The sequence below is a fragment of the Oryctolagus cuniculus genome, chromosome 4 (genome assembly GCF_051225735.1).
Source record: "Oryctolagus cuniculus isolate XC-2025 breed Fujian yellow rabbit chromosome 4, ASM5122573v1, whole genome shotgun sequence".
Taxonomy (NCBI): Eukaryota; Metazoa; Chordata; class Mammalia; order Lagomorpha; family Leporidae; genus Oryctolagus; species Oryctolagus cuniculus.
In genome coordinates this window covers 154966297-154991049 of record NC_142870.1, presented here as the reverse complement: position 1 = coordinate 154991049, position 24753 = coordinate 154966297, and the positions used below count along the sequence as shown (strand labels likewise).

The 24753-nt window shown below is 39.3% G+C and overlaps 1 protein-coding gene across 1 annotated transcript in view; it reads right to left on the bottom strand.

The window, feature by feature from the left end:
* KCNH8 (potassium voltage-gated channel subfamily H member 8) overlaps positions 1–24753 on the bottom strand; it is a 449001-nt gene that overhangs the window by 99111 nt on the left and 325137 nt on the right. The window contains exons 8-11 of the mRNA XM_002716200.6: positions 22351–22548; positions 8465–8664; positions 7057–7306; positions 1497–1711 (exon numbers count right to left, since the gene is read on the bottom strand). Coding sequence (XP_002716246.1) covers positions 1497–1711; positions 7057–7306; positions 8465–8664; positions 22351–22548 — 863 coding nt within the window. The remainder of the gene's footprint in view (positions 1–1496; positions 1712–7056; positions 7307–8464; positions 8665–22350; positions 22549–24753) is intronic.

Sequence of the window (24753 nt, the reverse complement as noted above, 5' to 3'; positions counted from 1 at the left end):
ACATGCAAAACTGGTAATCCTGAGCTTCAGAATGGGATCTCATTCATGTTTTTAATGTGATTTAATATTCTCCATCAAAATGAAAGAATATACAACTTGTTTTTTTACTTTAAGTGGAAAATACTAATGACCAACAAAAATATCTATACAACATGTATTAGTCAATACTATAGCTTTTTAAATCCCTAAGAGAGGAGAGGCATTTGTTGCAGCAGTTAGGATGCTTCTTGTGATATCCACATCACATATCAGATGACCAGGGTTCCAGTTCCAGTTCTGCTTCCAAATACAGCTTTCTACAGGTGACAGCTCAAGCGCTTGGGTCCTTGTCATTCATGTGGGACATGGTGATTGAGAACCAGGCTCCTGACTTCAGCCTGGAATCTGGGGAGTGAGCCAGGAGATGGATGATCCCTACCTCTGTGTTTGTCTATCTGTCTCTCTGCCTTTCAAATGAAAATAAATAAATAAAATTTCTTTTTAAAAGTTCCCTAAAAATTAACTGTTTCAAATATCTGGAACAAAGCCCAAAGTAGTGGAGCAAGGATGCAACTGTTACACAATGCTGTGTGCGTGTTCTGGCTTGTCTTTCAGTAATCTGTCCTATTAAATTATTTGTTTCCCTGACACCTATAATGAAGCTGTGTTCATGATCAGCTTAATCATAGGATGTAGTGTAGTACATATTTTGACAGGAAAGCTGTTTATATCAATTGAAACAAGTAGCAAGTATATAATTTCATAAAATGTTCATTATCCACTCAGTTTGACAATCCTAGGCTTGAATAGTTTTATGTAGTCATATTTGAAATATTATTTTGCATACTATTTATTTTAAAGCAAAGAAGATTCTTTTTAAGCAAAATCCATGATAAGAAATTGGATAAGTGATCAATCACAAGATAGTAAACTCTGAATTATATACTTTATCTGGAAATCACTAAATTTTAGTGAAATCAAACATCTCTAGCTAAATCATTAAAATTGATTCTACTTATAAGCACATGAAAATAAACAGGAAAGAACTGAATTAACTGAAGTCATCCATAAGTAATATTTTTCCTAGAATTATGGTAACAAGTGCTAAGTTTGGCTTCTAGCTAATTATTTAACCACTCAACTGGTGGCTCAATAATCATGCCTCATATGAACATATTAATAGACTGTTATTTATTTTCATTCTTTATTTGAATGGCAGAGAGAGACAGATATATTCCACCCATAGGTCTACTCTACAAATGTCTTCCATGGCCAGGAATAGGCCAGGCCAAACCTGGAGCCAGGAATTCCATCCATATCTCCCATGTAGATGGCAAGGACCCAAGTACCTAATTATTTCCTGCTGCCTCCCAGGGTGGGGCTAGGATATAGAATGAAGACATTCCAAGCACATCTTACTGCTGTACAAAATGCCCACCCTCCCCAGAGACTTCAAGTGCAGTCATGACATCTGCCTGTGTTCTCAGATCTCCACTCTAATTAGGAATGAGACTTACATCACTCTCATGACCTTCCCGGAGGTTGTACGTGAGGTCGTGCTGGATGTCTTCCACAAATTTGTGAGCATATTCTGGGTAAAGGTCGAGCACTTCAAAGAGTCCTTTGAGGATGATGCACTGCAGATCACAGTAGGTTAAAGCCTTTACATCTGCATTGGTCTTAATCACTTGGTCCTTAATTGATAAATTGGCTCCAATTAAGTCCCCTTTCCCTAAAAAACATTTTAAAAAGACACACAATTTTTAAAGAAAAGAAAAGCAAGGTTGGGACTGGTTACTTCCTTTGACTTCAGGCCTTCCTTTCTCTGAGATTACACTGAAAAGAGAGGAGGAACCTTTATTTTGCACAAGGCAGTAGTGAATTGTGGGGTTCAACAATTCTATTCAGGGCAGTAGCCAGGAGGGCTTTCAGTGCAGAGAGAATGTGTAGCAGCGTCTTGCATCCCTCTCCCCAATTAGGACAACCCATAGTATCTTCAGACACTGTCACAGGTCCCCTCAACACTATTCCTGGTTGAGAACATTCATGAGAGGACAAAGCCGGGAGCCTCAGGGCTAGGAATTGTAGGTTAGAGATGGGCTCCAGATGGACTCCTCACAGGACTCAGTAAATGGATTCTGACAAATCAATGGATTTTTTTATAATTGCCTTAATCACTCAAGGGAAATAATAATGGCTCAGATTTTTCTGAGAGGGAAAATGGCTCTGTGCTTCCGAGGTAAATCATTTGTCTCTGACACATCTCTGAGGTAAATCATTTTTCTCTCATCATCAAGAACTATGTGAATTATTTTGATTTGGCACTTTGAACAATAGCACAAGCACACACTGTCAAGCTTGCTAACATAATCAGTTCTTTTATTTACCTCTAATCATGTTCACAAGACAGGAAGGTGACATGGGAGGAGGAGCCCCCCTTCCCTCATTGAGTGAATTTGGGGAGGTAGGGGAAGATGTTCGACATTATGGACCATGAATTTATTACAGAAAATATACAACACAACTCACCGCTGAAATGCCCTGTGACATTGTAAAACCTCCATTTTCTCCATCAAAGTAGCAAGTGAATAAATAAGCACTCTGAGGTCCTCACTTGTGACACTAGACTCAAACTCTGTTTCCCATCCCACCTCCAGCTCCCCATGATTTATTTTTGTCTGTAATGCTTCTGCCTCACAGTTTTAGGTTGTACTTCACCTGTTTCAGAACAAGTTTGCTGGTCAGATAATATTGGGCAATTTAATGAGTTCAAATTAACAGGAGAGTGAGCATAACTGAAAGTGCTAATATGAAGATGACTCAGACTTTGGATTTCTTTTTGTCACAGTCATTAATTCAGCAGCCATGGGAAACTTATAACAATTTAATTCATTTTTAAAGATTATTTTATTTATTTGAAAGGCAGAGTGACAGAGAAAGAGAGGGAGAGACATAAAGGGGTGGTCTATTTGCTGGCTCACTCCCCAAATGGCTGCAAGGGTCAGGGCTGGGTCAGGTCAAAGCCAGGAGCACAGAGTTGCATCCTTGTCTCCCGCATGGATGGCAGAGGTCCATGTACTTGGGTCATCACCTGCTACCTTTCCAGGTGTATTAGTAGGGAGTTGGATCAGAAACAGAGCAACCAGGTCTAGAACCAGTGCTTGGATAGGGGATGCCAGTGATGCAGGCGATTACTTAATAAGTCACACCACAAAGCTAGCACCTAGAATAACCTCAGTGCTGTCAGACTTTCATACTTTGTGTTTCCAATGGCATGGCTATTTCAGTGACAATGATACTAGCCATGAAAATAGCACCAACATCTTGCCAAACTTGGCATCTAGAATGAATTCCAGTTTATGTATTCACTCAATGAATACTTGCGGAACACTCCCTATGTGTTGGCCTTGTGTGGAGCCCTGGCAAGCAGACACTGCAAATTACAACATGCTGCTCACTCTCACTGATTTTACTCTTGTAGGTTTCTCACTGTCTACATTTAGGACCTTGAGTTAGGTTTCCCAACTGAATCTCAGCAACCTTACTTCTAAAAGAAGTGACAAATCCCATGACCCTTTACGGTCACCATTTTTCAAAACTGTACTGTTGATCTTTACTAGTCAGTTATTTTTCCACTGTGGGGAAAAAAGTTAAGGGATGCATCTATAAAACTCCATGTTAGAGCTATATAATGTGTTTAATTATTTGACAGACGGATCCTATCTGTCAAAGTGCATTTGTTCATGCTTTGTCATGTTCTTAAAGCAATTAGGATAAAATTGGTGGAGACAACACAAAAACACAGATGTAAAACTAAGATGTACAAGGCAAACAAATTCTATCCCTATAAAAATTCCTACCTCTATGACATCTCCAGTTATCACATTAAGAAACATCTTCACGTATTGACAGGACAACATAGTTACTTGAATAAGTTAGTAGTTTGACAGTTGTTTGATGACACTTCTTCTTCACTGTATAATAATTCAATTCATTGGCAGAGAACATATATTAAATATCTATAGATCAAATGTGAAGCCATGTGCTTAAATTTATCATTGTCAGAATGGATTTCAATTAGCCCCGAATGACAATATCACCATGGGAGAAATAAAATAGTTTATCTTATTAATGAATAAGAGAAAATATTAATAATTTACTATCTCTAGTTGGATTTAGTCTCAGTGCCACATACCAGAGTTTACAATGGTCATATGGCAATTTGTATGTAAATTACTTTCAATATATACACAATAGAAGCAAAAATATAAAAATGTTAATCATGGAAATTTATAGAGGAAGTTGGGGGCTACATGCAGAAAGCAATGCATTAAATCTTTCATCTGTTAGTAGATTTTTAAAAATAACAAGAAAATCCAATTGAATCATGTTCTATAAGCAATGGCAGTTACAGAGAAGTCAGTAAGCTTAACTTTTATGATCCAATGTCATGGATGATGTTTTCATATTCCATTTCTAAAGTCCTTGCTAGTCGCAAACTTTAAAAATCCACCACAACCATGGGACACAATCCACATTACATTAATTTAAAATTTATGTGTTATTTTGTTTTCATGTATATTAAGCCACAAGGTTCTGAAAAAAGGGCTAAATGTTCTGTTAAAAGTGGGTGTTGGAGCCAGCATTATGGCTCAGCAGACTAAGCCACCACTTGGCATCACCAGCATCTCATATGAGCGCAAGTTCAAATCTGGCTGTTCCACTTCCAATCCAGCTCCCTGCAAGTACCTGGGTCCCTGCCACCCACCTAGGGGACCTGGATGGAACTTCAGGCTCCTGGCTTTGGTCTGGCCCAGCCTCAGCTGTTGCAGCTATTTGGTGAGTGAATCAGTGGCTGGAAGATCTCTCTTGCTTTGTATATATATATGTGTGTATGTATATATATATATGTGTGTGTGTGTGTATGTATATATATATATATGTATATACCTGCCTTTCAAAAAAAATTTTTTTAAAAAAAGTAGGTTGTTTCAACAGGCAGACTATAAAACTTATAGTGGTACTAAAGAAACCTGCAGAAAAATATTTTCTGATCAAAGTTGTTTTGTGACAAATCAGGAATAATTGTCAATTCTAATTTAGAATAATAAATTATAGGATCTCTGGTCTTTAACATCACAAAGTTAAGAAAAAAGGCAGGAGTATTAAATTCTATGCATATAAGGAAACACACATGCTCGGACACACACTAGAAGCCTTATTCTAATATTGACAATGACCTGAGCAAGTTGACAGTAAACTCTTAGTTTCTATCCCATGCCTTTCTATTAAGAATAACATAAGTGGTAAGTGAAGAACAGAGTTAAAACTTCGAAAGGCAGGCCCTGCATTTCATATGTTAGTGGTAAATGGAAGACGACACTCAGCTACAAAAGTCACATGACGCTTTCCCCACTCAGTGACTCCATCTTGTCACCATTAAGGAAGCACAATCTTACGACTCTTAGACAATCGCTAGTCTAGTAGAGTTGCTGTAACAAAATGCTATAAACTAGGTCATTTATACACAATGAAAAATGGTTTCTCACAGTTCTGGAGGCAGGAAAGATAAAGGCTCTGTCATATTCAGTGTCTGGTGAGGGCCCCTATCATTTCGATAGGGGCTTCTTGCTGTGCCCTCTTGGGTGGAAAGGGCGTGGCAGCCCTCTGGGGCCTCTTTTAAAAGGACACCTCCATCATCCAATCATCTCCCAAGACCCCACCTCCTACACCATCACACTGGTGATGAGGTTTCAACAGATGAATTTTGAGATGACCCAAACTTTCAAAGTTTAACACACAAGCACACACACACACAGATGCACTTAACTAGGTTGCAAGATTCCAATTGGATAATGGACAAAAAGCACCCTGTTCATATTAGGGATTTATTAAATGTTAATTCTCTTTTCTCTTTCAAATTATAATCTGTGCAAAAGCTTACCAGCCAGATCCCAGTGGTACCAGGACTGCAACGACTTTCTGACTTTCTAGAATGGTAGGTATTGGTTAGATGTAGAAGGAGCAATGATGTAGTGTTCAAGATTCAGGTCAGCTCTGACTTGGGCAAATGGAGAAAATACTTCCCTCTCTGTCTCTGAGCTGTGAAGGCATGCATGAGGCTGTATGCATAAAAATACTTTGCAAGTAGTTGTTTACATATATCATCTTCACAGAAAAATAAAAATATAAAGTACTGAATTAGCTTCTTCTTATTAATACAAATTAAAATGATATTGGTGTTCAAAACATATGCTGAATTCATTACTGCTCCTACCATGGCCTATGCCCCATTGCCTTCTTCACTTCAGTATGATTTTTTTCTTTCCTGCTGCATTTTCAATATTTAAGACCAGTGCTGATCACTCATAGACCATTAATAATTATTATCAAATAAACAAACAATAGAGAAGTTTCTAAAAGATATTTCCAAAAAGTGAATAATTTTCCTTCATTAACTTCCTGTGCGACCTTTTGTCAGCTGCCATGGATCTCTCAGTGAAGACTAAAATGTGTTTCTATTTAACGTCAACTTTGTGGTATAGACTTTTCACCAGTTGTGGAAATAAAAAGAACCTACAGTCATTTTGAGAGTGTTAAGTTAGTCATGGCTATGGGAGCTTATTTTTGAAGCATTATCATTTTTGTTCTATTTCTAGCACAGATAAAACTTAATTTTTGTGTCCTTTGATTTGATTCTCCATAAAAATAGAGAAATTTCTTCTTAAAACAGAACAGTTATTTCACCAGGAGGCAGTATACGTTGTGATTAATCATTTAGCTTTAGGAAATCAGTAAAAGTCAAGTTAATTTTCTTACTATGTAATTGGGACAAGTCAACTAAGGTGCTAGTATTCTTTTGTAAATTGAGGATAATATGCCATTGGAGACTTCACAAGAATCAAATGACATGTTGAATATAAGTGGCAAATTAAACCCAATGAAGAATAATACCCGGAGCCAACATTTCTATCTGTAATTTTCCTACTCTTACTATCAAGCTTTTTCTCCACATTTTATCTCCTTAATTCATGCTTCAGAGTGAAATTTCACAGAAACTTTTCCACTCAGACTTACCAAGAATTGCCAGCACCATGCTGTCTTTGAGGACTTCCATGGAGCCTGAACATACAAAGTAGATGGCCTGCAAGGCATCCCCTTGGCGTAGTAGATATTCCCCTGGTGCACAGAAGGAGGTTTTGATGTGCAGAGACAGAGACCTGAGGCAGCCCCGGCTGGCACACTCAAAAAGGGACAACTGTAGGATCTCCTTGTTCAAGTGCATGGTGATGTCAGAACGTAGCTCATCTGGAAAATCTTTCAAAAGCTGTCAGGGAAGATGAAATGAGAAGTCAAATGGGAGTAAATATAGTTTAACTGATTTACTTCAGAAGACAACAGGGATGATCCCCTTTGGTGTGGGCAAAGAGGGTAAGAAAGAGGACATCTATGTATGTATATTCCCAAAGAAATTTTTCAGTGACAGATTTTCATTTTATGCTGATGAATAATCAGTGCTGATAAGTCTAGGGCAATTGAACAAATTAATAAAGTACTCTGGAATTGGAAAAGAAAACTCATTGTAACTTGCTTCTCAGAAAGACTCTAACTCAAGACTGAATATATGGAATTTGGACTCACTGGTGTTTCCTTTTGAATCAGGATCATACAAAGAGAGCAGAAATCAATCACACTAAAAACATTGGTTATAAAACAGGCATTCAGCCTAATTGTTAAGACTCCTGTGTTCCATCAGAGTGCCTGGATTCAATTCTCGACGGTTTCCAATTCCAGCTTTCTGCTAATGTAGACTCCAGGAAGCCAAGGTGATGGCTCAAGTAATTGGGTCCTACCATTCATGTGGTGAACCTGGATTGAGTTCATGGCTTTTAGGATTGGCTCCCGTCATTGGCCATTTTGGCCATCTGGGGAGTGAATCGGGATAGAATCAATCTCTCTCTGTCTCTCTCCTTCCCTCTACCATCTCCCAAATAAATACACACATTGGTTATTGGTTTGGCTGGTGAGTTGTTGTAATGTTGGTTAATTTGTATGAGGCCTCTTTCACAGTGGTGCTGTAGGGTGTTCAGGATATTAGCAGGTAACATCTTTGCTGGAAAATGTTTTAAGTTTAATTTTATCAACTTTAAAAGACACAGTTACCTCGATTCATCCAAGATTACATCCTTAAAGTATCATTAGAATTGGTTACATTCTAAAGGGGCAATGAGAATGAAAACAAATCCACCTGCCCTACTAAGGTAGACGATTAATGTAAAACATTGTTCAAACCAAAGTGTTGTAAAACACAAACCAAAGCAGATAAAAAAAGATGGGCTGGGTTTCCCAAGAGATGTAAAAATAATCAGGTAAAGAAGCTGGTAGGTATGTTTTTCACTTCTGATACCTATATTAGAGCAACTTGCTTTTACCTTAGAATATGTGCTTTCTGCCTGAAATCATCAATAGGAGAAGTGAACATTACCTCATTTGAATCTATGCCATTGTTGACTGACCAGGTGGTTTGGAAATACTCAAGCATCCTCTGCTTGAGCTGCTGGGGCAAGTGATGGACACGGATGAAGTCCTTCAGATCCTTAGTTCTGGTGTGATAGAGAGACCACCTGGAATACATCCTCTGAATGATCGCCGTGACATTACCGAACACCAGGGCATGCATCAGGGCTGGAGAGAACAGCACAGAACAGAACAGGAGGGAAATAAGAGGGAGGCTTTTTCCTCAACTCTCAATGCATAGTCTGTAAACATTGAATCAGAATAAAGCAAGCTTACGTGGCCACATGGATATGGCTATTTGGGGGTAGTCAATTTATCACAGTGTACTTCCTACAGGAGTCATTTGAATTCAACATTGCCTGATCACAGTAAAAAATATATTTAAAAAAAGACTCAATAAGGAGGTGGACGCCTGGCCGAGTGCTCCAGCTGCTGGTTGCAATGCTCACGTCCCATGTCAGTGTGCCCGGACTTGAGGCCCAGCCCTATGCCTGACTTCTATTAATGAGCAGCCTGGGAGGCAACAGTGATGGCTGAAGTGATTGATTCCCTGCTACCCATAGGGCACAGCCAGGTGGAGTTCCAAGCTCCTAGCTTTGGCCCCAGCCCAGAGTCAGTCACTGTGAGAATTTGGGAAGTAAACCAGTGGATTTGAGGTCTCTCTCTCTCTTTCTGTGTGTGTGTGTGTGTGTGCCTATCAAATTAAAAGAAAAAGAAACAAACTCAACAACAGACAATATAGGTCTCTTTGTCTGACACTGAATTTGTTGGCTGTATTTCTGGCTATGACAAACTTTTATTTTGCACTCTATTCTCATCCATATTGTTTAAATAATCATGTACAATTAAATAGCTGTAATAAGACAGTTTTTCACAGTTTGATAGAATAAGCTACAAAGTTTAAAAGTAATTATTTTATTGTAATAATAATTTTTTAAAAAAATATTTATTTATTTTGAAGGTCAGAGTTATGAGGACAGCGCTGTGGCATAATAGGCTAAGCCTCTGCCTGTGGCGTCGACATCCCATATAGGTGCCAATTTGTGTCCCTACTGCTCCTCTTCCAATACAGCTCTCTTTTAATGGCCTGGGAAGGCAGTAGATATGGCCCAAGTGCTTGGGCTACTGCACCAATGTGGGCTTTGGATCAGCCCATCTCCAGCTGTTGTGGCCATTTGGGGTATGAACCAGCAGATGGAAGACCTCTCTCTCTCTCTCTCTGTCTTTCCCTCTCTCTATCTATAACTCTCTCTTCCTCTCAAATAAATAAATGATTATTTTAAAAAACATCAGATTTACAGAGGGAGAGTGAGAGGGAGAGACAAAGAGAGAAATTTTCCACTTGTTGGTTTACTGCTCAAACGGCTGCAAACAGCCAGGGCTGTGAAAGGCCTAAGCCTGGAGCCAAGAGCTTCATCTGGGTAGGGGCCCAAACACTTGGGCCATATTCTGCTACTTTCCCAGGCCATTAACAGAAAGCTAGATTGGAAATCAAGCATTTGGGACAGGAACTGTAACCCATATGGGATTATGGGATGCCTATGTCACAGGGGGCAGTTTTACCTTTGTAATGTCAGCCCCGCAACTAACTTTCTAAAAATCACACTACTGCAACAGGCTAGCCCTTGTCAGAATTTTAGTGAGATCCCCCCAAAAACCATTATTTAAAATTAGTTTTAGAATATTAAATATAGGGCCGGTGCCGTGGCTCACTTGGTTAATCCTCCGCCTGCGGTGCCGGCATCCCATATGGGTGCCGGTTCTAGTCCCCATTGCTCCTCTTCCAATCCAGCTCTCTGCTGTGGCCCGGGAGGGCAGTGGAGAATGGTCCAAGTGCTTGGGTGCCTGCACCCACATGGGAGACCAGGAGGAAGCACCTGGCTCCTGGCTTCAGATCAGCACAGTGCGCTGGCCATGGCGGCCATTTGGGGGGTGAACCAACGAAAGGAAGACCTTTCTCTGTCTCTCTCTCTCAATGTCTAACTCTATCTGTCAAATAAAAAAGAATATTAAATATAATACATCTGTATTGATACCAGTATTGAGGAAATTGTTAGCAATGCCACTGAGCATTTTTTCGGCATTCTGAGGCTGACATTAACATAATTTCTATACCCCGCTTCACCTCTGCTTTGAAGTCACTGTAATTTTAAGGAAGACAGCAGAAAATTTGAGTCCATTCAAGAAACAAGGAAATTTCAGAGAAAAACAGATATTCTATTTAGAGTCATTGTTGCCACCCTGACAAATACCAGTATGCTTCACACCTATGAGCCTCTTATTTCAATGACATTTGTCAAAAAGATTTAATCTTCACTGCCTTACAGAGCCTCTTGTCTGAAACTATCACCAAAGTTTCATGGCTCTGAGAGTGGATGGGGATGGAAGATGGGTTTTATTTTGGAGAAAAGTATGGCAGAAGGTTTGACCTCACTTTCCAGGATCATACTTTGGGGAGTAGCTGGGTATCTAGAAGCAGAGAAGGCATGACAAGACTTTGTGCTCAACAGTTATTAGAAGGGAAATGGAATGGACTATGCGGATGTCTCAGGAAGGTCCTGGACTAACATGGGGCTGTGACATCGAAAGATGGATGAGAGTCCAGTGCCGTGACATCTATGGGTGAGTCAGCTCTAAACCTTGATCCCCATCCTGGAGCAGGATTTGAGAATAGGGTAAGGAGCACAGGACTGGGTAAAAATAATCTGTTTTCATAGTTTCTAGTTAAAATAAAGACTAAAAATTTAGTGGTTTGTCTATTAAAATTACACATCCCTGTATCAAAATCTTGATGACTGAGGAGCAGTGTTAGAAGTTTCTTAGCTTGAAGACAGATACATTAGAGCAAATGTGTCCACATGTTATTATGTCTACTTCAGAACATTTCCAGTGCACATTCTTTTTTCCTCTACCTTAATCAAAAATTACCAAACACTGACATGCTTATTTCATTCTAATTTAACATTGGAATAAGAATTCTTTACAAGGTTGTATATCATTATTTCTCTATGGAATAATGGTTACCCTGTCTGAAAGGACATCTCTCTCTCTCTCTCTCTCTCTCTCTCTCTCTCTCTTTTAAAGGTTTTACTTATTTACTTGAAAGGCAGAATTAGAGAGAGAGAAGAAGAAGAGGAAGAAAAGAGAGAGAGATCTTCCATCTGGGGGGTCACTCCCAGGTGGCCACAACAGCTACTGACAGATCAGGCCCAAACTAGGAGTAGGAGCTTTATCTGTATGTCTCATGTGGGTAGCAGGGACCAAACACCTGGGCCATCTCCTGTTGTATTTCCCTGGCCATTAGCAGGAAGCTGAATTGGGAGTGGAGCATCCAGGACACAAACCGGCTAAACTGTGGCCCTGGCCTCTAAAAGACGAAACTAGCCTTCAGTATCTCAGAAAACTGCCAAAAATTAAGGTTAATCTTAGGTCTATAAAGAGGAGGCAGCCGGCGCCTCTGTCTGCTAATCCTCTGTCTGCGGCGCCACATACTGGGTTCTAGTCCTGGTCGGGGCGCCAGATTCTGCCCCGGTTGCCCCTCTTCCAGTCCAGCTCTCTGCTGGGGCCCAGGAGTGCAGTGGACGATGGCCCAAGTGCTTGGGCCCTGCACCCCATGGGAGACCAGGAGAAGCACCTGGCTCCTGGCTTGGATCAGCACAGTGTGCCGGCTGCAGCGCGCCGGCTGCAGCAGCCATTGGAGGGTGAACCAACGACAAAGGAAGACCTTTCTCTCTGTCTCTCTCTCTCACTGTCCACTCTGCCTGTAAAAAAAAAAAAAAAAAAGGAGGCAATGTAATGTTGCAGAGAGAATATGGATTTTTTAAATTTTTTTTTAAATTTTTTGACAGGCAGAGTGGACAGTGAGAGAGAGAGAGAGAGAGAGAGAGAAAGGTCTTCCTTTTGCCATTGGTTCACCCTCCAATGGCCGCCATGGCCGGCGTGCTGCGGCCGGCGCACCACGCTGATCTGATGGCAGGAGCCAGGTGCTTTTCCTGGTCTCCCATGGGGTGCAGGGCCCAAGCACTTGGGCCATCCTCCACTGCACTTCCCTGGCCACAGCAGAGGGCTGGCCTGGAAGAGGGGCAACCGGGACAGAATCCGGCGCCCCAGCCGGGACTAGAACCCGGTGTGCCGGCTCCGCAAGGCGGAGGATTAGCCCAGTGAGCCACGGCGCCGGCCAGAATATGGATTTAAGATCAGACAGATCTGGATTTGAAACTTAGATTTGTTTTTTCCTAATTCTGTGAAGGTGGCAAGTTACATAGTTTCCCAGCATGAACTCATGTTCATGTTAACTTACAGTACCTTCGTCGTAAGTCTACATTGAGATTTAAAGATATAGATATATTATATAAACATATATAGTAAATAAATATATAATGTATAACACACATATGTGTATTTCAAAAAGTTTCTAATTATATGTATAAAAATAGTGGGTGTTCAATTCATGTTAATTTTCCCCATAAGCATGAAAAATGGTAGCATGAATGGTGAGCATGCTCAGTGGAGATTGGGATCCTGGTCTAAGATTTTACTGCAAACTTTTAAATAGATAGGAATGCTTTTTTGGTGAAAAAAAATTCCTGATGAAAGAAATTCAAGAAATACTCAATAAGTACTCACTATTTTTGCAAGGGCATGCAAGAATATATTATTTATAAACGTTTAAGAATGAAAGGTCGGCTGGCGCCACGGTTCAATAGGCTAATCCTCCGCCTTGCGGCACCGGCACACCAGGTTCTAGTCCCTGTCGGGGCGCCGGATTCTGTCCCGGTTGCCCCTCTTCCAGGCCGGCTCTCTGCTGTGGCCAGGGAGTGCAGTGGAGGATGGCCCAAGTGCTTGGGCCCTGCACCCCATGGGAGACCAGGAGAAGCACCTGGCTCCTGGCTTTGGATCAGCGCGGTGCGCCGGCCACAGTGCGCTGGCTGCAGCAGCCATTGGAGGGTGAACCAACGACAAAGGAAGACCTTTCTCTCTTTCTTTCTTTCTCACTGTCCACTCTGCCTGTCAAAAAAAAAAAAAAAAAAAAAAAAAAAAGAATGAACTATCTCCCTGTCTCCCAACAGGTAAAAAAAAAAAACTCTAGAAAATTGTATATTGCATAATAACTCAGAGGTTCAGAGGTTTATCTTTTTGTATGGTTTTAAAAGAACAATTATGATGCTCATATATTTTAATTGGAAGATAAGATATCTATTTATGATAAACACCCATCAAATAAAAGCACTGATTTTGCTACAAGTCAGGGAAATTAAATACCAATTTCAGGCTCCACTAATATATGTATGGACTAAGTGTTTGGAAGCCCTAACATATTTAATGGTATGTAATAGTCTTTTCATGGAGATTAAACTGAGTACAGAGAACGATTTTATTTCATTTATTTTAATACTGCTTTCCTTAATTATGTATATGATTTTAACTTTACTTTGCTTAATTATAATGTGTAAAGCACTTAAAGTAAGAGAAGTAACATTCAGATCATTTAGCATACTAATTGTGCATTATCAATAAAACGAATTACTGGATGAATTGTAGCATTCATAACTGGAAAGTATTAGTCTATGCCTGAGTCACCATAATTTCAATGTCTCATTTGAACACAGAAAATATTTCCAATTAAGGAGTTAAAAAAATAAAATCATGGATCTCATAGATTTTCATTTCCCAAAGTTGTTCTAACCTTTTTGTCACCAGTAATCATTTCACTCTGGCAAAGAGTATATGAAACTGTCAGGCCCAATCATTCCATTTGCTAAGAAAGTTTGACTTAGGAACTTCTATATCCAGGTCAGTTTGGAAATTATAACTCACTTTTCCTTTTTACGGAGTGAATTTGATATATATAATTCTTTAGTTCTAGACCTGCTGAGTTTGTGGGAGGTTCTTTTTCTTTGTGTAGGAGTTTTGCATAACATACATTTTGTAAAATCCCATCTCGGTAACAGATATTTGAAGAAATCTCAACAATTGGGAAATAAGAAAGTTAAGTAGAACTCAAGTGAAAAAGCACTTCTATAGGACTTCCTGATGGTCTTGGTCTCCCCCCCCTTCCCTCACTCCTTCCATCCCTCCCTCCCTCCTGCTTTTCCTTCTATATCCCCTTTCTTTTTTCCTCCTTTGAATTTTGGGCAAGACTGTTCTCCTGGGATGTAATTTCTTTCTTCTTCTTATTTTTTAAAGTACAACTCTGCTTTCCAATGAGTTTCTTTTTTTTTCTTTTTTTTAAAGATTATTTATTTGAAAGGCAGAGTTATACAGAAAGAGAAGGAGAGGCAGAGAGAGAGGTCTTCCATCCACAGGTCCACTCCCCAGTTGGCCTCAATGGCTGGAGCTGCACCGAACCAAAGCCAGGAGCCAAGAATGGGTGCAGGGGCCAAGGACTTGGGCCATCTTCTACTTCTTTCCCAAGCCATAGCAGAGAGCTGGATCGGAAGTGGAGCAGCTGGGACTTGAACCCATATGAGATGATGGCACTGCAGGCGGCTTTATCCGCTATGCCATAATACCAGCCCCCTGGGATATATTTCATTACTGATATCCTTAGTCAATTATTTTGGGGTGACCTCAAAGTATACATGTGCATTGTTTTCCTCTGATTAAAAAAAAAAAAAAAAAAGGAAACCACAGCTTACATTTTGGATGAGCTTGACTGCCCTCCTCTCTCCTATCCTCTCACGGTTCAGGAATTTCCCAACCTTTGTTACAACTAAACCAGGTTGTGGATGGCAGATGGCAGAGAAAACAGAGTGAGAAAGATTTCCTAAATGATGAATTTAAATACCAGTGCAAAGGCATTTTAAGAACAGCTGAATTTGTGAACACTTAGCTCATATGGGTCCAATAAAATTATTTCAGGATAGTACTTATTGGGTGGGAGGATGCAAGGGAAGCCTTGATTGCTTTATGACAATAATTCTTCATTTAAATTGCATGTGTCTCAACCATCTGTACTGGAAGCTTTATCTAACCTCCAAGGCTAAGCTGATGGTCCTTTCAACTGGGACAAAGTCATTAGGTGTCTACAAACAGCAATTGTGAAATATGGCAAAAGAACTATTAAAGACATGGAATATTTTCTAAATATATTTTCTTTGGTGGCAAAAAGGATATGCATCATTAAATATATGTATGTCAGAAAATAGGGTATATAAAACATTATAAAAAGGCTGAAAAACCATCTTTTGGTGATGGGAGTATGGGTAATTTAAGTTTTTGTATATTTTACAGTATTTTTTAAATGTGCTTTATGATAGGAAAAAAGTGAAATGTAATAAGGGCATCATCTATTAAATATCTATTTCCATCACTAATTTTGCGAGCTTCTATGAAGGAAAGTATCACGTCTTAGTCATCTTTGTTTCCTAAACATCTAGCACAGTTCTTGGCATAATTTAATGTGTGCCATAAATATTTATGGAACTAAAATGAACCTCTGGTAGTTCAACACTTTCTTTACAAATTTTCATAATTGTATGCAAGTGGCTTAGAAAATTTATGATGAGGGGCCGGCACCGTGGCTCACTTGACCAATCCTCTGCCTGTGGTGCCGGCACCCGGGTTCTAGTCCTGGCTGCTCCTCTTCCAGTCCAGCTCTCTGCTGTGGCCCGGGAGTGCAGTGGAGGATGGCCCAGGTGCTTGGGCGCCTGCACCCACGTGGGAGACCAGGAGGAAGTACCTGGCTCCTGGCTTCGGATCGGCGCAGCTCTGGCCATAGCGGCCATTAGGGGAGTGAACCAACGGAAGGAAGACCTTTCTCTATGTCTCTCTCCCTCTCACTATCTAACTTCATCTGTCAAATAAATAAAAAATAAAAAACAAAAAAAATTATGATGAACAATTCAGTCCCAAGCCTTCCTTTTTAGCACTCTCCTACTCCCCAAAGGCAATCTTTAAACATGATTTCTTTTAGGTCCCTATGCGGTTATTATCAACATTTTAGACAACATGATTTTATTGCTATTGCTTGACATATAATTGTTAAGGCAACCTAAAACCAACCTGATGTCAAAAAACAACTCATTGTTATTCAGCTTCTCATCACACACTTTGTATTATTTTTAGTTCATCTAACTTATTTTCACAGAAAAATTAATATCAAAGATATATATATGTATATATGAGATGTATATATAAAAGATGTATATATATATAATATATATATATATACAAATACTGAGTGTGTAGCTCATCAGTTTCTCAGAGTGAACATAAGTATAGAATTACCCTTAGATGAATAAACAGAATTTTATCAACATCTTGGAGGCCTCCCTTTATCCCCTCCACAATCACTAACTATCCCATCATCTGAGGCAACTTACTATGAATTATATTATAATCAAGATTAAAAATAAAAATCTTTTAGCTTTTTCTGTACAATGTCATATGGGGTGCATTTACTTTGTATCTGGTTTTTCCATTTAGCATTTGATTTTGTAAGATTCGTACATGACGTTGCATGGCATAGCAGTTAATTCATCCTCATGATTGTACAATTCTCTCTTCAAGAGTTACTTCATAATTCATGTAGTTGCTCTTGTACTAATAGGCATTCTCCTATTAATGGCACTCTTCTGTTAAATGCACATTTCCAGGTAACCATTCTTACATTTATGCTTCTATAGGCATCTATGTATGTGTTTTTGTTCGTTTCCTCTGATCTTACACTCAGAAATACTATTATTCAGTCACAGAGTACAGGCATGCTTAGATTTGGCAGATTGGCTCCCCATCCCCAACAGAATAGGTGAAGTCAAGATATTCCACATATTCTCAAATACTTGGTGTTGTCAGTGTTTTTAAGTATGCCATTCTGGTTTTAATTTGCATGTCCTTGATAAATGATTTTGATCACTTTTTAAAGTACATTTATTGTCTATTTTGGGCATTGGAAATCTATTTTTGAACTGCTTTTTCAAGCTTTCAATCATTTTTGGATTGTCTTCTTTTTTCTTATTGATTTGTAGAAATTATTTGTATTTACTAGAATACAGTCCCTTTCAAGATAAACATTTGGAAATATTGCCTCTTATCCTGTGAGTTGTCTGTCCATACTCTTTGGTTTTTAAAGATTTGGTTTTTATTTGAAAGAAGGAGAGAGAGGAATAGAAGGAGAGAAGGAGAGAGGATGAGAGTGAGGAGTGAGAGAGTTACCTTTCATTTGCTGGTTCACTCCCCAGCTGGCCACAAGAGCTTGAGCTGGACCAGGCCATGGTCAGAAACCTGGAACTCCATCCAGGTCACCCATGTGGGTGGCCAGGGTCCAAGTGCTTAGGCCATCCTAAGCTGCTTTCTCAATTACTTTAGCTTGCAGTCAGGATTCAGACTGGTGCTCTGATATAGGATGCTGACATTGTAGACAACAGCTTTGCTTGCTGGACCACAATGCAGCCCCTCATACTCTGAATAATGTCTTTTGATAGAGAAGTTCTGCAGTTCAATTTTTTTGTTATTTTCTTTAATAGTTAGTTATTTTTATGTTCTTATGAAGCTTTTGCCAAATCCAAGCTCATGAAAACATTCTCTTTTAATATCTTTCAAAAGTGTGTTGCCTATTCTTTCCCATTTAGATCAAACTTCATCTGGAATTAATTTGAGTGTGCATTTTTAAAGGAGTCAAGGTTTGACAATGCATGGATATATAGTTGACTCAGCAACATTTCTTGAAAGCCCTGTGATTTCCCTTTTTCATTATAGTGTTACTGACGTTATAAATGAAGTGACCATGTATGTGCGGACCTGATTCTTAACACTCTTTCATTTCACTGGTGTATTGTTCTATTCTTGAGCAAAGATTATATATTCTTTTTTTAGAGATTTATTTATTTATTTGAAAGTCAGAGTTAGAGAGAGAGAGAGAGAGAGAGAGAGAGGTCTTCCATCCACTGGTTCACTCCCCAATTGGCTGTAACAGCCAGAGCTGCGCTGATCCCAAGCCAGGAGCCAGGAGCTTCTTTTGGGTCCCCCATGTAGGTGCAGAGGCCCAAGGACCAGGGCCATCCTCTACTGCTTTCTCAGGCCACAGCAGAGAGCTGGTTTGGAAGTGGAGCAGCTGGGTCTTGAACTGGCGCCCATAAGGGATGTGGGCGCTTCAGGCCAGGGCATTAATCTGCTGCATCACAGTGCTGCCCCCCCACCGTATTTTCTTAATTTTTGGAATTTTGTAATACATCTTCATATTTGTAGCACAAATCTTCCAATTGTTTCTTTTTCATGATTTCTTTGATGAATTTTAGCTCTTCTCATTTGCACTAATTTTCATATACGAGTTGTCAGTTTTCAAAGACACAAGCATACACACACATACATGGGTGTGCATCTACTGGGATTTTTGTTGGGATTGCATTGAATCTGTAGAGTCAATGTTTCCTTCATAATATCTAATCCATCATAACCACCATTATCTAGCCTTCCATTATTTTAAATCATCTGTGTAATTTTCTTACTAATGTTTTCTATGTAGAAGTATTGCAGATATTTTTAGGTTTATTCCTACAGATTTGATGCTTTTATCATTTATTTTATTTCATTTTTTCATTTCTTTTATTTCATTTTGTAATTATTACTATTTTATCGAAACACAATTCATTTTTGTATATTAATTTGATATCCATTGACTTTACTATATTTACCTATTACGACTAACTGCTATTTGAAAGTTTTGGGATCACATCTTTGTTCTGAGTGCTCTCAGAGTTTATGTGGATTTGTCTCGGTACAAATTTTGAACTATTTTTGATTAATTCATTTGCTTTATACTTTGTACACTGTGTAATGGCACATGCTTATATAGAAGCTGGTAATGTCACTTAAGTAGGAACTTTATACATGTATATGACGAAAACCCTTCCAATTCTGTGGAAATGCTGATGCGTCCCCAGAGTACTCTAGATCCGTCTCCTCAACCAATCTCCATATCCTTCTGTCCTAGATAATGATCTGAATTTGGGCAGTTATTCTTCATTGCATCACTGCAATTAGCAATTTCCTTGGTCCTACATGAAGATTTCCAACACAGTTATCCTAGATATAATTGTAATGAGCACCTGAATTTTTCTTTCAAAAACTAAATTATTTGTATATATTTATAGAAATTATATAGAATAAATTATAGTATATAACTAAATTCATATTTACAGGAAGTTTGCCAAGTTTTAGTGAATTCTATCATTTAGACTCACTAAACTTCTGCTACCTTATCGCCAAATTGGGGCATTAATAATCTCTAACTCATAGTGATATGAGAACTAAATGAACAAACTGATCAATATTGTGAGCTCTTATATTAGTTCTCCGTGTTATACAAGTAATTACTTAATTAAGAAATGTTAAAATGCAAGGATCATTTCTCCCAGGCTAGAGAACTTTTCACAATAACACAAAGTGCTTCTCCACAATCACAAACCTAGGATGCTTTAACTAATAAATGCGAATGACTTAGATGCCACTTGGCATTTAAAAGCAATGATTTCCTAGGTGCTGCACATGCCACCTATATATTTTAATGTCAATTACAAAAAAAAAAAAAAACCACTGATTTTGTACAGGCAAATCTGCTCAATAAGCATTTAACAAACAGATGAAAAAGTGACACAATGATTATTTCATGTATGTTTTTGCCTTGTGACCGGTGTAACTCCTACCTACAGTAAACAGTGGGGACTATATTATTCCTTAACAATTTCTGTTTCATACTTCTCACAATATAGTGGATGGCTCCGTGCAGAGTAAGCTCAATTACCTGACAGATTTTTCAAGGTTCAAATCAAAGGCTTAAGTCTAGAGCATTTGAATGTTTCCCAAACTTTCCTTTAGGAATAGAAGAAACATGGATAAATGCTATACATAAGTACAGTCTGTATGCATCTGTAAAGTGCTTGCCATTTTGTTGGGTTTTAAGACAGGCCATCAAAGAGATTAGGAATTATATAAGCCATGAGATGGGGTATGAAAGAGCCACCACAGGCTCTGGCATGCTGTAGCTCTTCAGAAAACGACAATTCCTATTCTATGCTCCCAAAGCTACCAAGAGGCTGCTAACATTGCTCCAGTCCCAGCCTGCTACCTGGGCAACGGGGCCATAGCACAAGGCTTTCCTCCAGGCCTTTGTTTCTCACTGCTTCTGAACTTCCTAAGTGATCTGACACTTAGCCTTGGTAGCCTGGTGTTGTTGAAACCCATCCTGACTACTTCAGCCAACCTTCTCCCAACAGGATCACAGGCTCCTTGAGGGAAGGTGTGGTTTATACTTTGATTTCACCATGAGTGCTGATTCATCAATTGCTTGAAGTCCTACCTGCTACTCCTATCACATCCTCCATGGCAAAAGCCATCCTCTTGTATGAGGTTCAATGTAATATCTGGGATTAAGGCCATAAATGGAGCATGATCAAATGGGCCTTTGAGGGAATATTGTAGGACAGAAAATACTGAAAGAGCTCTGGTCTATGAAGAATGCTTACTTGATCCAAGTGGACTTCCACATCTGCTTCTCCATGACAGTACTCTTATAATTCAGTAAACATATATAATGATAATGTAATTCCTTTTGTGTACTTAAAGAGAATAGTAAATATTCACGTGGATTCAAATTTGCCTCCTTCACTCACTGGTTTTTGGCATTGTGAAAGTTGCTTTACTTCTCCAAGCTTTAGAGTTCTCATTTGAAAATGGTGGAGAATAATAGTATCAATCCTATAGCAATTACAAAGTTCAGAGTAGACATACTTTGCTATTTTACTGAATATTTCAACAGGAATTTTTTTGAGAGCAAACTGATTTCATTGGACTTAGAAGGCTGAATGAGCAACAAAGTGAGCATGGAGGAAACCTGGACAGAAAGGAAGAAGGGACTGTCACACTCTGGGCTGAATCTACACACATTCAACAGAAGAAGAAGCAGGGTTATCAGAACGCAGAAGCCCAGGGGAAGAGCTGTGAAGCTCCTTAGGGATCATGGATCTGACTTGGAACATGGTTGCCATGCCTAATTGAAACAGGAATCTCTGATGAATCTCTGTGGCTGGCTTTGGGGTTGCCTAAAGAGACTAAAAACAGATACCACCTGCTGATTGTTGGAGCCCTCCTCCACTGAGAGGAAAGCAGGAAGTCCCTTTGTCCTCTGCCCACCAGTTGCCCTCTCTGGTGCCCACTACTGGAAACAGAAGTAACCAAAGTCAGCTGGCAAAGAAAAATAAAGATTGCAGAATCCAATCCCCAGTATGACCAAGTAGAATATAGAGAATGAGTTTGGAACTCAAAAAAGATAGTATAATAACTTGTCTACTTGATAGAATAATAATAGTGCCCATGCCATAGATTTGCTTTAGCAATTACTCAGGGACTTGGTATTTTAACATGGTATTTAGCACAGAGAATGGAACACAAACAAAACTGAAAAATTTTACCTACTCATTATTGTATATTTTTAATTTTAACTAGTTTTTTATCAAATAATCAAGCATCCTTTATTTACTATACTAACCTTAATAAAGTTTGATGACACAGACCTATTTGTCACTATAAAAGTGAGTTTTGAGCAGATGTGTGACTCAGGGCAATGAGACACAAACACAAGTGGAAAGTATCTTACGAAGAAAAGAAAGGCCCTGCTCTTTCACAATCAACCACTAGGTAAATGGCTGCTTACTCATTGCCCAGAAAGTCGAATACATCAGCATCACAGACTTCCATTGCAATCCATGTGTATACCCAATGTTTGTCACTGAATTCCCAATTAGTGCCTTTAGACTCTTCATGTGTATCCCCATTTATCTCTTGAGTTTCAGGACAAACAGAAGAGTGACAGTGGCAGACACGTGTTCCCTTCTGGTTTAAGAGATGTTCTCTTACCGCCAATCAGCATGGTACAGATGGAGAAGATCTTCTCTGCATCTGTGTTAGCAGAGACGTTGCCAAACCCAACACTGGTGAGGCTGCTGAGGGTGAAGTACAGCGCAGCGATGTAGGCACTGCGGATTGAGGGGCCCCCCAAGGTGTTGTTGCCATAGTAGGGGGATTCCAGTCTCTTTCCCAACTCATGGAGCCAACCTGCAAGGGAGACAGAAAAGCAAACTTAAGCTTAAAATAGAAGGTCCCAGGATCAGCTTATGTGGGTGATGGCAAAAGAACATTTAGAGGCATCATAATTTGCTCAGACAGAAAAAGAAGGTTAAAAGTAAATTACAAGGAAGGAATTTGATTTTGTTGCTCTAGAAACCAAAGTATCTACATGGTTTTGTCTGTAATAAATACAGCAGAGAAATATGCATTTGAGAGTACAAAGTGGTCAAAACTAAACAAGACACCTAGAGCAAGTACTAATCGCAGAGATTGCGATGGGGGTCAAAATTCTTAGTGACAGAGCTGTATATATAACTAAACTTGTTAAGCTCATTTCTGAATTGAAATTTCAAGATGTGAGGGGGTTAAGTAAATATTTTAAAATGCTACATGACAAATAGCAGTAAGACTTTAGATAGGTGAGATGAATTTTATTTCATTTCTGTGAAACTTATGCCCTTTTTATTTAATTAAGCTCACAACAAAAATGCCTTTTATGTCATGTTACCTTCCTTTAGAAGCCTTCTTTGCCACCTCATTCTTCCTTCGGGGATGGAGGTGTGTGTGGGGAGGGGCCGCAGGTTAGGGAACCTGCACAGGTAATACATATCTATAATGGAATTGGATGGCTCCATTCAACTGTCTTTTGTTACTGGTGCATATATGTGTCAAAATTTATGAAATTACATGCTTTAAATATGTCTAGTTGTTATGTCAATTTTACTCTCAAAAGTCTATAAAAGCTATACTAATAAAGAATAGCAAATATAATATTAATGATAATGCCATGATCTACAATGGAAACATAACACAAAGACAACTTTAAAATTCTTTATAGGAAATATTTTCCCCTTAACAGTCATATTTTATAATTTTATATCTTTTTTTTGACAGACAGAGTGGACAGTGAGAGAGACAGACAGAGAGAAAGGTCTTCCTTTACCGTTGGTTCACCCTCCAATGGCCGCTGCGGCCGGCGCGCTGTGGCCGGCGCACCACGCTGATCCGAAGCCAGGAGCCAGATGTTTCTCCTGGTCTCCCATGGGGTGCAGGACCCAAACACTTGGGCCATCCTCCACTGCACTCCTGGGCCACAGCAGAGAGCTGGACTGGAAGAGGAGCAACCGGGACAGAATCTGGTGCCCCGACCGGGACTAGAACCCGGGGTGCCGGTGCCACAGGTGGAGGACTAACCTATTGAGCCATGGCGCTGGCCTAATTTTATATTTTACAATTAAATATTTTATACTTTTCTTTCTCTGTGTGTAATTTTCACAAGACTTTTGTTAATATTTGTTAATTTACAAATCATTTTCTTACAAACATTAAACTTAATGACTCTCCAAGAAGAGATGGAAACCACATTCTTCTGAAGAAGTAATAACACATCCAAGTTATACACCACAGAGCTGGGCTAGATAATTAAAATGGAGATTTAAACAGGAATTCCTTGAGACCATGAAGAAAGGTTTAGTGACTGGTCCTGTGGCTGATTCTCCCTGGGTCTCCAGACAAGCATGTCTGAACCTGTAGTTTGCATCAGAAACACCATGAGGACTGTAGAACAGAGATCGCAGGCTCTAGCCTTGGCATTTCTGGAACTGTAGGTGGGAAGGATAGAGATAGGGCTGAGAACTTGCCACTCCAACAGGTTCCCAGGTGATGCTGATTCTGCCAAACCACACTTTGACAAACCACTACTCTAGGACAAGGAATCAAAGCTGACAACACTGGAAACCTTTTTAAAAAATACACTGTCCAGGTTCCACCTCCATAAACTGAATCAGAATTTCTGGTGCTAAGTCTAGGTATGGGCACTTTTTTTTAAGTTTCCAAGTAGAATCTAATATGAAGGTGTGGCTTAGAATCACTATATTCCAGAACTTTTCAAATCATCTGGCAATAGTAGGATTTAGTAAATGGCAGGCTAAAAAGTGAACACATTAATGAATGCACACATAGTCCTTAAGTGATGGTATGAGATAATATGAGAGCACTTATGCAGATAGAGTAACATATATGCATTTGTAAATTTGTACTAGATTTATGTACAAAGTGCAGTGAAAGTGTTTTTTGATGCCAGAGAATAATAATCCCATGTAGGGGTTATAGGTTATGAAAAGCAATGCTGTACATAAATTATGGCCATTCACACCACTTAGAAATATTTTGTGGAAGGAATTAACTATAAAT